General features: G+C 37.9%; 1 protein-coding gene across 3 annotated transcripts in view; it reads left to right on the forward strand.

The window, feature by feature from the left end:
• MAPK8 (mitogen-activated protein kinase 8) overlaps positions 1-12,436 on the forward strand; it is a 113,521-nt gene that overhangs the window by 86,790 nt on the left and 14,295 nt on the right. For all 3 annotated transcript variants that reach the window (XM_068548036.1, XM_068548035.1, XM_068548037.1), the window contains exon 6: positions 11,821-11,986. In XM_068548036.1, the coding sequence (XP_068404137.1) occupies positions 11,821-11,986 (166 nt within the window). The remainder of the gene's footprint in view (positions 1-11,820; positions 11,987-12,436) is intronic.

A 12,436-nucleotide genomic window follows, 5' to 3' on the forward strand; every position in this document is an offset into this window, starting at 1 on the left:
GCCCGTCTCTGGGGTCCGAGCTGATAGCCGCGTCTTGTGCCCGTCTCTGGAGTTCGTTTAGGCGGCGCTCTGAATCCCCTCTCCTCGCGCACCAGGAAACAAAGAGGGAAGAAAAAGTCTCTTGCCTCTTCGGCAGCTGCGGACTTTTTCCCGGACTCCCTCCCGGCTAGCTGTGGTGCACTAACCCCTTCAGGCTGTGCTCACGCCGCCAACCCCAGTCCTCTCCCTGCGATCCGACCGAAGCCCGAACCTCAGCTCCCAGCCCCGCCTGCCCCGGCGGGTGAGCAGACAAGCCACTCGGGCTGGTGAGTGCTGCTCGGCACTGATCCTCCGTGCGGGAATCTCTCCGCTTTGCCCTCTGCACCCCTGTGGCTGTGCTGTCCTCCGTGGCTCCGAAGCTTCCCCCCTCTGCCACCCGCAGTCTCTGCCCGCGAAGGGGTTTCCTAGTGCGTGGAAATCTTTCCTCCTTCACAGCTCCCTCCCACTGGTGCAGGTGCCGTCCCTATTCTTTTGTCTCTGTTATTTCTTTTTTCTTTTGCCCTACCCAAGTATGGGGGGAGTTTCTTGCATTTTGGGAGTTCTGACGTTTTCTGCCAGCGTTCAGTGGGTGTTCTGTAGGAGCAGTTCCACGTGTAGATGTATTTCTACTGTATCTGTGGGAAGGAAGGTGATCTCCACGTCTTACTCTTCCGCCATCTTCTCCACCCCTCCCAAAGTTTTTTTTGCTGCTCAGGCACATACTGCCTGCCTGGCTGACTTTTAGTCTCCAACGCTTCCTAAGGTTCACACTAATACCTTTACTCTCCTGTTTCTCCAGAGGTTGGAACTGACATGTGTCCCAAAGCCCCAGTTATAAATCGCGTTGTTAGACTGTCCTGTGACAGAAACTCCCAGGCAAACAAAGACACTGCTGTCAGTCAGGCATTCCACTGGCCTAGAGATCACGTGTAGCTGAGGGCAAATATCACACGTGTCTTTACATAGGGCACATACCTTCTATTCCTGGTTTAAGTGTTTTTGTCATGAAAAGATATTGGATTTTGTCAAATGTGTTTCTCCATCATTTGAGATGATCATATATTTGTTTTTTCCTTGATTCAATTAATGTGGTATATTATACTAGTTGATTTTCGTGTATTGAATTACCCTTGCATTCCTGGGGTAAGTCACACTTGGTCATCGTGTGCAATCCTTTTTTTTTTTTTTTTTAAGGAAATTTTAATGTCATTAACATATATCGAAGGTCATTATTATTATTTTTTTAAGTATTTATTTATTTATTTATGGCTGTGTTGGGTCTTCGTTTCTGTGCGAGGGCTTTCTCTAGTTGCAGCAAGCGGGGGCCACTCTTCATCGCGGTGCTGCAATCCTTTTGATATGCTATTGGAATTGTTTTGCTAGCATTTTGTTGTGAATTGTTTGCACCTGTGTTCATATGTGATCTTAGCCTGTGGTTTTCTTTTCTTGTGATGTTTTTGTCTGGATTTGGTATCAAGGTAATGCTGACCTTGGAATGAGTTAGGAAGTGTTTCTCCCTCTTCTGTTTTTTGGACGAGTTTGAGAAGGATTGGTCTTAATTCTTTTTTAATTGATTGGTAGAATTTGCCAGAAAGCTATCTGGTCCTGAGCTTTTCTTGTTTGAAAGATTTTGATTATTGATTTACTGTCTTTACTTTTTATAGATGTGTTTAGCTCTTCTGTTTCTTGAGTCAGTTTTGGTAATGTGTGTCTCTAGGAAGAAAATAATCTGTTGTCCATTTCATCTGAGTTATCTAATTTGTTGGTATACAGCTGTTCATAGTATTTCTTATCAATCCTTTTTGTTTTATAAAGTTGGTGATAATGTCCCAACTTTCATTTTTTAACTTATTTATTTGTATCTTCTCTCTTTCTTCTTCCTTAGTCTAGGTAAAGGTTTATCTATTTTGTTGATCTTTTTAAAGAACCGATTTTTGGTTTTGTTGATTTTCTTTATTTTTCTGTTCTCTATTTTGTTAATCTCTACTTTAAGCTTTATTATTTCCTGCCATCATCTTGCTTTGGGATTAGTTTGCTCTTTCTAGTTTCTTAAGGTGGAATGTTAGGTTATTGATTTGAGATGTTTCTTCTTTTTTTTAATTAATATAGGTGTTAACAGCTATAAAATTGCCCTCCAAGCTCTGTTTTTTCTGCATTACCTAAATTTTGGTATATTCAGTTTTCATTTTCTCTCATCTCAAAGTATTTTCTAATTTCCCTGTGAACTGTTCTTTGACCCATTAAGATTAAGAATATTAATTTCTACAAATTTGTGAATTTTCCTGTTTTCCTTTTCCTTGATTTCTAGCTTCATTCCATTGTGGTCAGGGAAGATACTTTGTATGATTTCAGTCTTTTGAAATTTATTGAGGCTTGTTCTGTGGCCTAACATATGATCTATCCTGGAGCATGTTCCACGTGTACTTTAGAAAGATTATGTATTCTGAATTTTTGGAGGGAGTATTCTATATATGTCTGTTATGTCTAGTTGGTTTATAGGGTTGTTCACGTTCTCTATTTCTTTATTGATCTTTTGTTTAGTTATTTTGTCAATTAATGAAAGTAAGTTATAGAAGTTTTCAACTATTATTGTGGAATTGTCTACTTGTCCCTTCAATTATGTCAGTTTGTGATTCAGGTGTTTCGGGACTTTGTTGTTATGTATGTATATGTTTACTGTTGCTTTATCTTCTTGATGTATTGACCCTTTTATCAATATGTATTTTGCTCCTTTGCCTCTTGTAACAACTTTTGACTTACAGTCTGTTTTGTTTGATATTAGTATAGCTGTTCTATCTCTCTTTTGGTTTCTATTTGCATGAAGTATCTTTTTCCATTCTTTCAACTTGTTTATGCCTTTGAATCTAAAGTGAGTCTCTTGTTTACATAGCTTACAGTAGAATCATGTTTCTTTTATCCTTTCTACCATTCTCTGATTTTAGTTGGAGAGTTTAATCCATCTACATATAAAGTAATTAATGATAAGGAAGAAGTTACTTCTGCCATTGTGCTGTTTGTTTCCTATATGTCATATCTTTTTGTTCCTTAATTCCTTCATTCCTGCCTTTTTTGTGTTCAATTGCTATTTTTGCAGTGTACTGTTTAATTCTCTTCTCATTTCCTTTTCTGTATATTTTTCAGTTATTTTCTTAAAAGTTACCTTGGGGGTTACAGTTAACGTCTTCAACTTATAACAGTCTGTTTTGAATTATTACCACATTAGCATCAATAGTATACAAAAACTCTGCTTCTATACAACCTGTCCTTATCCGTTTATGTTGCTGTTATCACAAATTACATATTTATATGCTGGGTTCCTGTTAAGGTAGATTTATAGTTGCTTAATGCATTTGTCTTTTAAGTCATATTGGGAAAAAAAATAGGAGTTAAAAACCCAAAATACAATAATACTGACCTTTGTATTTACCTACATAATTACCTTTACCAGTATTCTTTATTTCTTTATATGACTTCAGGTTACTGTCTAGTGTCCTTTATTTTCACCTGAAAGATTCCCTTTTGCATTTCTTCTAGGGCAGGTATACTAGGAACAAACTCCCTTAGCTTTTATTTATCCCAAAATGTCTTAATTTTTCCTTCACTCTTGAAAGATATTTTTGCTGGATATAGAATTTTTGTTTGGCATTTTTTTTCTTTCAGCACGTTATATGTGCCATTTCACTGCCTTTTGGCCTCCATGATTTCTTTTGAGAAACCATCTGTTAATGTCATTGAGAATCTCTTGTAATTGACAGGTTGCTTCTCTTTTGATGCTCTCAAGATTGTCTGTCTTTTGGTGGTTTGAGTATAATGATTGTCAGTGCAGATCTCTTTGCTTTTTATCCTTTTGGAGTTCATTGAGCAGTTTGAACTTGTAGATTCATGTCTTTCATTAAATTTGGCCGTTTTCAGTCATTATTTTTTCAAGTATTCTTTCTGCCCTTTTTTCTCTCTTCTCTCCTTTTGGGATTCCCATTATGTGTTTGTTGGTATGTTTGATGGTATGCCGTGTCTTGTTTTCCTCAACTTTGATGTTTCGTTCCAGACAGAGTAAGTTATTTATTTGGCTTGCAGTGGTTTCAAGAAATGCTGTCTGTCCAGCCCTGGACCGGGGTCCAGTACTAAGAATGCAGGCTGCTTTCTTCAAGAACCCCCACCCACCCAGCCAGCCAGGGAGATGGGTAGGGCAAGGGCTAATAAAAACACCACCCATAAATATTTTCTATTGTTTTTAAGTTGTTTTTTTCTCGATTCTGTGTTCACTTGGTTGTTGTAAACCTTTGACTATTTTCACATTTCTGAAAAAGTTTATTCTGATCTTCTGTGGAGCTATCTACTTCTTTGCCATTTTTGCTGACATCACTGCCTTTCATCATATTCTTGTGGTGATGTATTTCACTGATTTATATAGATTAATATAAGGTTATTTTTGTTCTTAAATGAAGCAGTATATAAAATATCCTGCTATCATTACCAATTACATACAATTAAGTATTCACCAGTGTTGTGTTTCTTACATATTCTGAAATATTTTATATTTTTGTACTCTGTTTTTTAACTACTTTATTGCCATATAATTCACATACCATACAATTTACCCATTTAAAGTGTACAATTCAGGGTTATTTATTATATTCAAAGGTTGTATAACCATGACCACAATCTAATTTTAGAACATATTTGTCCCCCTTGAAGAAATCCTGTACTGTTAGCCTTCAATTTCCATTCTTCCCTGACCCCTTCAACCTCAGCCCTGACAACTACTAATCTACTTTCTGTCTCCATATATTTGCCTATTCTGGACATTTCATATAAATAGAATTATGTAGTATGTGGTCTTTTGTGGCTGGCTTCTCTTACCTATCATAATGTTTTCAAGATTCATCCACATACGTATCACGTATCAGTATTTAATTTCCTTTTATTGCCAAATAACATTTCACTATATGGATCTACCACATTTTGTTTATCCATTCATCACTTAAGGGACTGTCACTTAAGGAATTATTACCATTGTCTATCATGAGTAATGCTGACATGAACATTTGTGTGCAAGTTTTTGTGTGGGCCTATGTTTTTGTATTTTAGTTTTAATTCTAGCTTATTCTTTAAAAGTGTTGCATCTAATTTGAAAGGAATTTCTTGAAAAATTATTTAATTCAGTGGAATTATATCTTCATTCTATGCTACCTTGTATCAAATAGCCTAACTCATTAAAGGAAATTTCTATGCTACCTTGTATCAAATAGCCTAACTCATTAAAGGAAATTTCTATGCTACCTTGTATCAAATAGCCTAACTCATAAAAGGAAATAAATACATAGTTTGTGCTCAAGTTAACTATTTTAAACTAATTATGTATCTGAGATATTCAGGCTTATCTTTAGTTATCATTCTAATTGAATTGCTTTGTATATTCCATATAAAACTGCTATAATATTATATGTAAATGCCATCTTTAAGCAACATAAGAGAAATCTCTTTAGATGGGTGAGTACATTATCCTCCTCATCCCATGCTCATATATTGTTACAAGCAAGTGAGTTAGACTTCTGGGTTTTGTTTTTGTTTGTTAACTTTGTCCTATGGATCAGGAAAGTAATCTGCAACCATGGAAGTTAATTTGATTATAGTAAAGTAACATCTTCCAAATAGAAAATTTTCAAATTAATGAGGGTAGCAGGTGGGTAAAACAGACACATAGATCAAATGACAGAAGGTTGAAAACAAAAGAAACAGTAAGAAGCATAAAAAGGAAACATTAAATTACAGAAGACCAATATATAACATAATTTGTAGATGCGATTACCTCTTCATTAAAAGGTCAGATTTTGACCTACACACAAACCCACCACCAACATGTATATGTTTCTATAACGCAGACAGTTGTAGCTAACTCCCAAAGGCTGACAGCAAAGGTTTTGGCAAAGATGTACTGGGAGAATACAAATGTGAAAACAAGGATATCTCTATTTAATGAGGTGAAGTTGAATACTGTTATAAACCATCATTTTATAAGGATAAAGGGTATAATACACTTATTCGGATAAATAACTGTCAAGAACTTTATACGTGGAGTAGTGTTGCAGTCTGCCAAGCTTAAACTGTAGAAAATAGAAGAACTGCACGAACGCAATTATAGTTATTGGGATGTTCTAACATACTCCATTCGTATAGACAGATAAAGTGTTTAAAATATAGTACAACTATAGAAAATTTACACAATAAATTTGAGCTAATTAGAGACATATTGGGGTCTGTTACCTGCGATGAAAAATATGCCTTTATCTTAGATCAGGCTGTTTGGGAAACAAACTCAAGGATGGAGATATATTGACATGTAAGAAGTTTAATGGGGAGTCCCCTCAGGGTCAACATCTGTGGGGAGTAAAAGAAGTAAAAAATAGACATAGGGGAGAAATGGGATGCAGTCACTCTAGAGGCCTCAACTGGTGACTCAAGCAGCCCTTGGTCTTGGAGAGCAGACTTTGGAAAAAGTGGCTCTCTGTGGCTGAGGGCAGTTCCTGGAGAGAGATTTGCTAAAAACTGTCAGTAGTCAACACTGCTAGAAGCTGGAAGAATGAGTGCCTAAGTCCTGAACCCAGGCTCAGAGCAGGTATCACAGCACCCACCGTAGGCCACCCCTGGTGCCATTTGTTCCTACTTCTTTCATACGGTAAGTTCTGGAAACTGTTTTTCCAGGATTTTATTTGATGTCTGTTCCTTGAGCAAGTTACAAGAAGTTTAATGGGATAAACCATAGCACCCATTTCTGCAGCTGGTCTTGAGGCCACAATTGATACTCACCTCTGTGCTTTACTCCTAAATTCCCCTTACCCTTACCTACCCTCTCTGCTTGTCTGAGATTACTTGCTTGATAAAATAACCTGAGCTTTCATCCTTTAGGGGTTCAGTACAAGTCAGGGTGGGGGATGGAGTTCCACATATTTGCTCAGAGATCCAAGCTAAGCTGTATAAGGCTCCAGCATCTAGATAGTTGCTGGTCCCTGTGTCAGGGGAAGAAAAAGCCGGGTGGAATGTACTGGGTCTAAGGCCATGGGCAGAACTAGTCATAAGGACCTGCCTCATTGTAAGGGAACTGGGAAATGGGGGGAGGCCGACTTCAGAATGGTCTGTGCCATTCTGCTCTGCTTATCAAGCATTCCTTTGCTTCCTTTATTCCACACCTAGTACCTAGTCACCCCCTCCTTAGGGAAGATAACCCTGAGTCCTAGCCTATCAAGGCATTTAGTGCTAAGTGATACATAGTAATCTCTACATTAATCCAGATATTTCTCCTTTTGGTCCAGAAATATTAGAACTAAAATGACCAAATTATCTGGTCACTTGCATCTCCTCCCCCTCCCCCCATTCTCTAGATACGGTGGTCAAACAGGGTCAGGGTAACTACAATAAACAATCCCATTTGGGAAATTGAAAAATGCAGTCGTTATTTATTTGTAATTTGGAATTCTGTTGTGTAGACATTGTTAGCGTCCTTTTGCCCTTGTGGTGGGGAAGACTACTCCTTGATTAGACCCTGAATCTGATCTCTGCAAGGAGCACTCTGTCCACTCTTCTCTGCGGTACCTGGCTCCACCCTGTGGAGAGTCTTTTCTGCTAGCCTTCTTGAGTATATCTGAAGTGGGTATTGGAAAGTGTGTTCTCATTGGGGGCTGCCCATGTTTCACAGGTTCCTATCTGTTAAAGATTGGAGGCCCAAGTGTCACTTTAAGACAGTCTTTAACCTGGACACTATTGACATTTTGGATGAATAGTTCTTTCTCTTGAGGGGCTGTCCTGTACATTGTAGAAAGTTTAGCAGCATTCCTGGCCTTTACCCACGAGATGCCAGTAGTACTCCCCAACTGTGACAACCAAAAATGTCCTTAGACATTGCCAAATATCCCCTGGGAACAAAATTGCCCTGATTTGAGAACCATTGTTTTAAAGCTAGAACAGTCACAGGCTTAAGGAGCTGTTTTTTTTAAATGGTACATCTCTCTTAGAAACTCAGGAGACTTCTTATCTTTTTAATTACAGTTCTTTTCAAAGCACATCTGGTAGCTCACTGGCTGTATATTCTTGGACTTAATGTCTACCTTTATGTTTTCAGGCCTCTGTTGGCAAGTCTGAGGTATTTTCATCAATTGAAAGATTGTTCAGGTCTTCTTCCATCAAAGGCTTTCAGAATTGTCATGTGAAAATGGTGCATTAGAAACAAATTCAAGATATCAGTGGCTTAAAACAACATTTATTGCTTGCTCAGGGATCTGCAGGTTGGCTTTGTGGCACCGCTCCAGATCATGGGATCAGGTTCAGGGTTTGTTTCATGTCCAGGTTTCAGCATCCAGGCTGAAGGAGTGCCTCCCTGGGGCACATCCTTTTCTCATGGTGAAAGAAGGGCAAGAGCCAAGCTAAATCAATCAAGCACATCTAAAACTTCTCTTCAGATTTGATGAACATCACATTTCCTCACATTCCATTGGCCAGAATTGGTTGTAGGCCCATCAATAAGGTGAAGAAGTATATTGGGTTAGGAGGTGGAGATATTTGCTGAGCAACCCGCCATTTCTTCTTTTTTTCTTTTTTTCTTTTTGAAAGGTCTAGTAGCATTTAGCTTTCCCAGAATGGCAAGGCCTTGAAATTCTAGATTCTCTGTTCCCTTTTATTTCTTCTTGTGAAGTGGCCAGTTCTTTGATTTGTAGCGAATAGCCACCTATACCCACTACTAAGGTTTTGCTTTTCAATCTCCTTCTAGAGCAGGGGTCAGCAGACTTTTTCTGTAAAGGCAAGGCCAGATAGTATATATCTTAGGTTTTGCAGATGATAAGATACAGTCTCTGTTACAGCTTCTCAACTTTATCATAGTAACACAAAAGCAGCCATAGACAGTAGGTAATGAATGAGTGTGACTGTGTTCCGATAAAACTTTCTTCACAAAAACAGGCAGGCATTAATTTGCCAACAACCCCTGTTCTAGAGCTCAAGTTCATTATGCAAGTGCTGTGCCTTCCAAGTTATTGTAGGTGACAGTGTCATGAAATGTCTTGCTGCTCTATAACCTGGATCACCTTTCCAGCCTTTGATATTAGTTTCCCTGCTGCCTGCTGCTCAACTACTAAGGTATGATCCTGTGTTTATAATTGTAACACCGTACTCCTGTCATCAATTTCAGTGTTAGTCAGAATAGACTAGTGTAACGGAAAACATTCTTAGGTGTCTCTTTTACTCTCACACTACTACCATAATGCTTCTCACACCAGATGTGAGGTAGTTTTTCCCACACCAAACAATTCTCAGATTCTCTGGACACCAGCCTGGGTATCCTACAATTTTACTCAATTCCAGGTAGACACTATCTGCCTGGAAATAGCATCAGATCCTCCAGGTTAAGGGCTCAGTCCCACAAGATTGCCCCAACTTCAAGTGCCAATCATAATCCCAGGCTATAATTTGGAGGTTCCCACAACCCCCTCCTCAGATTCAGTTAATTTGCTAGAGTGGCTAACAGAACTCAGGAAAACATTTTACTTTCTGGATTACTGGTTTATTACAAAGGACATAACTCAGGAAGAGTCAAATGGAGAGATGCATAAGGCAAAGTATGTGGGAAGGTGCACGGAGCTTCCGAGCCCTCTCTGGGTGCACCACTCTCCCAGCACCTCCATGTGTTTACCGGAAGCTCTCTGTACCAGTCCTTTTGGGTTTTTATGGAGGCTTCATTACATAGGCGTGATTGATTAAATCTTTGGCCATTGGAGATTGAACTCAGTCTCTAGCCCCTCTCCCCTCCCAGGAGGTCTGGGGGCTGGTGGGACTAAAAGTTCCAACCCTCTGATTATTTTGTTGGTTCCCTGGCAACCAGCCTCATCCTTTGGGACTTTCCAAAAGTAACCTCATTAAGTCAACTCTGGTGTAGTTGAAAGGTACTTCTTATGAATAATAAAAAGCACTCCTTTCACCTTTATTGCTCTTATTACTTAGGAAATTCCAAGGGTTCTAGGAGCTCTGTGCCAGTAATTGGGACAATGACCAAATATGGTTTTCTTATTATAAATCACAATATCACAACTAGGTTATTAACAAATAAACACTTGAGTTTTCAGTGACTTAACACAACCAAGGTTTATCTCCCACAGTATGTGTCCAGTACAGGTCCTAGTGGGGTGAGGACTCTGCCATACATAGATGCTCAGCAGCTCAATATCTAGAATGTTACTAATCACCAAAGCAGGGCAAGAGACAAAAGGATGTTATGCACTGGCCCTTCTATTCTTGATCCCCACTCACATCCCATTGACTAGAATTAATCACAGGCTGGAAAAATGTGGGAGAGAAGGTGGACTATTGTTAGTCCACTACATCTGTCACACATTCATGCAAGTTCAGTTATCCTTCACAGGTATAGATAGCAATGCAACGTAAACATCTGTAGAAAGGTACATCTTGATATGCAAGGATGAATTTCAGATGATATTCTTTTTTGACAGTTTCTTTTCCTTAACAAAAGATGTCTATTTTTAAAAAATTGTATTTTGTTCTTAATCTTTCCAAAATAAAGTGTTTAAGGTTGAAATCTTATTTCTAGACTAGAATGCAGTAGTATGAAGAGCCATTAATCATTAACCAACACTATAGACACTGAAATAGTATCAAAGCTCATAATATTTATTTTTGAACATGCAGTGTTACTTTGCAGAGATATTGTATTTTGGAAATAGTGACAACGTATTTACAGGATAGCAATAATGAAAAATTTCATTTTCTGTTTCAATAAGCCTGTTGATATCTATTTTTAATTTGATAAAACCTATAGATTACATATCGCCTAACCCATCCATGATTGCATATCAAAATATGCTAAAGACAGCATACATGCTTCTCTAGATATAGACATTACAAAAGTAGTTATTATCTTTCAGGCCAGCTTTACTTTGTGTTACATCAATCACTGGTATTCAATGTATGTGAATTATACTACTTTCTTTGGTCTCTTGGTTCATAATAGAATTCATGGGAGCTAACAGGCAAGATGGGTTGAAGCCATGAGTGTTTATGCTGCTGCCTTTTAATGATCATAGCACAGAATTCCTTGAGGTTGGGTTCAGGTGGGAAATTCTTCACGAAGACATTAATTGGTAGCATCAACAGCAAGTAATTTTATGGATTAGTGGCACCAAGACAATGGTGTCCTACCTCAACTGGCAGTCAAAAATTTTATGAACAAATTTGTATGATTTCGGGTGGGAAATCAGTGATGGAAGGACTGATAATGACTACTTCGATCCTTTAGAGTTGAACATCTGCCAGTTTGAAAGGTCAAGTGACATGTGCTTGGGTTGACATAGAATGGCCCATTGTTGGTATATAGTATCTATATAAAGCTTGTTTTGACTTTAAAATGGGATCTTTTAAAAGCTGGTAATTTAGTATACAAGTGCATATAAATGCTAACTTATGAATTCTCTCTTACTTTTACCGTAATAGTTCTTACGTGAGCTTTGAGATGCCTTTCCAAATTGCTTTCACACCCCTTGATTGAAAGTTTCTAGCTAATCATAATTTCTAGCAAATAAAGCATTACTAACTTCTAATAACTGTATATATTCATAAATTTAAAATGCCATCAAGCTAATTTCTCAGATTTGCCTATTATGATGAGTCTGTGCAGTGATAACAATTACAGTGAGAAAAATGAACAGTAACCATGAATTGTTTTATAAGTGATCTCATAACTTGTGGACTGCAAAATATTTGTTTATATCATAGCAGCCATTTTTTTAATTTTTATTTTTGAAGGACTTAAAGCCCAGTAATATAGTAGTAAAATCAGACTGCACTTTGAAGATTCTTGACTTTGGACTGGCCAGGACTGCAGGAACTAGTTTTATGATGACACCTTACGTAGTGACTCGCTACTACAGAGCACCTGAGGTCATCCTAGGGATGGGCTACAAAGAAAACGGTCAGCAAACACTATTTACTTGAAATACTGTTCTGATTTATTTGCTTTTGTTTATCAGATTTCTTATGTAAATACTTAAATTGAAGTGCATAGAGTTAAATGTATCACTGTATGAAATGATGTTTATCAAGAGTTTGAAAGTAACTACAAATTCTGTCATAAATGTTTGGAAAAACTTGGGGCCCCTGTTTATTTAAATACAAATACATAATCATCAAACTACCATTAGATAAAGAATTTGTTGCCATGGCCCCTGTAACAGAATATATACCATTTTCTTGCCTGTAACTTGAAAATGAGCATTCTTAACATGGGCTCAAGAAAATCTTAAGTTTGCATTAGTGATATTTGCACACATTTCCAATCCCATGACATTAAAGTTAATAGCAGTAGCACTTAGTGCAAACTTTAAGGGCTGCAATAAGGCCATTCTGCATAGCTGATGGATAA

This window comes from Eschrichtius robustus, chromosome 7, assembly GCF_028021215.1.
Source record: "Eschrichtius robustus isolate mEscRob2 chromosome 7, mEscRob2.pri, whole genome shotgun sequence".
Taxonomy (NCBI): Eukaryota; Metazoa; Chordata; class Mammalia; order Artiodactyla; family Eschrichtiidae; genus Eschrichtius; species Eschrichtius robustus.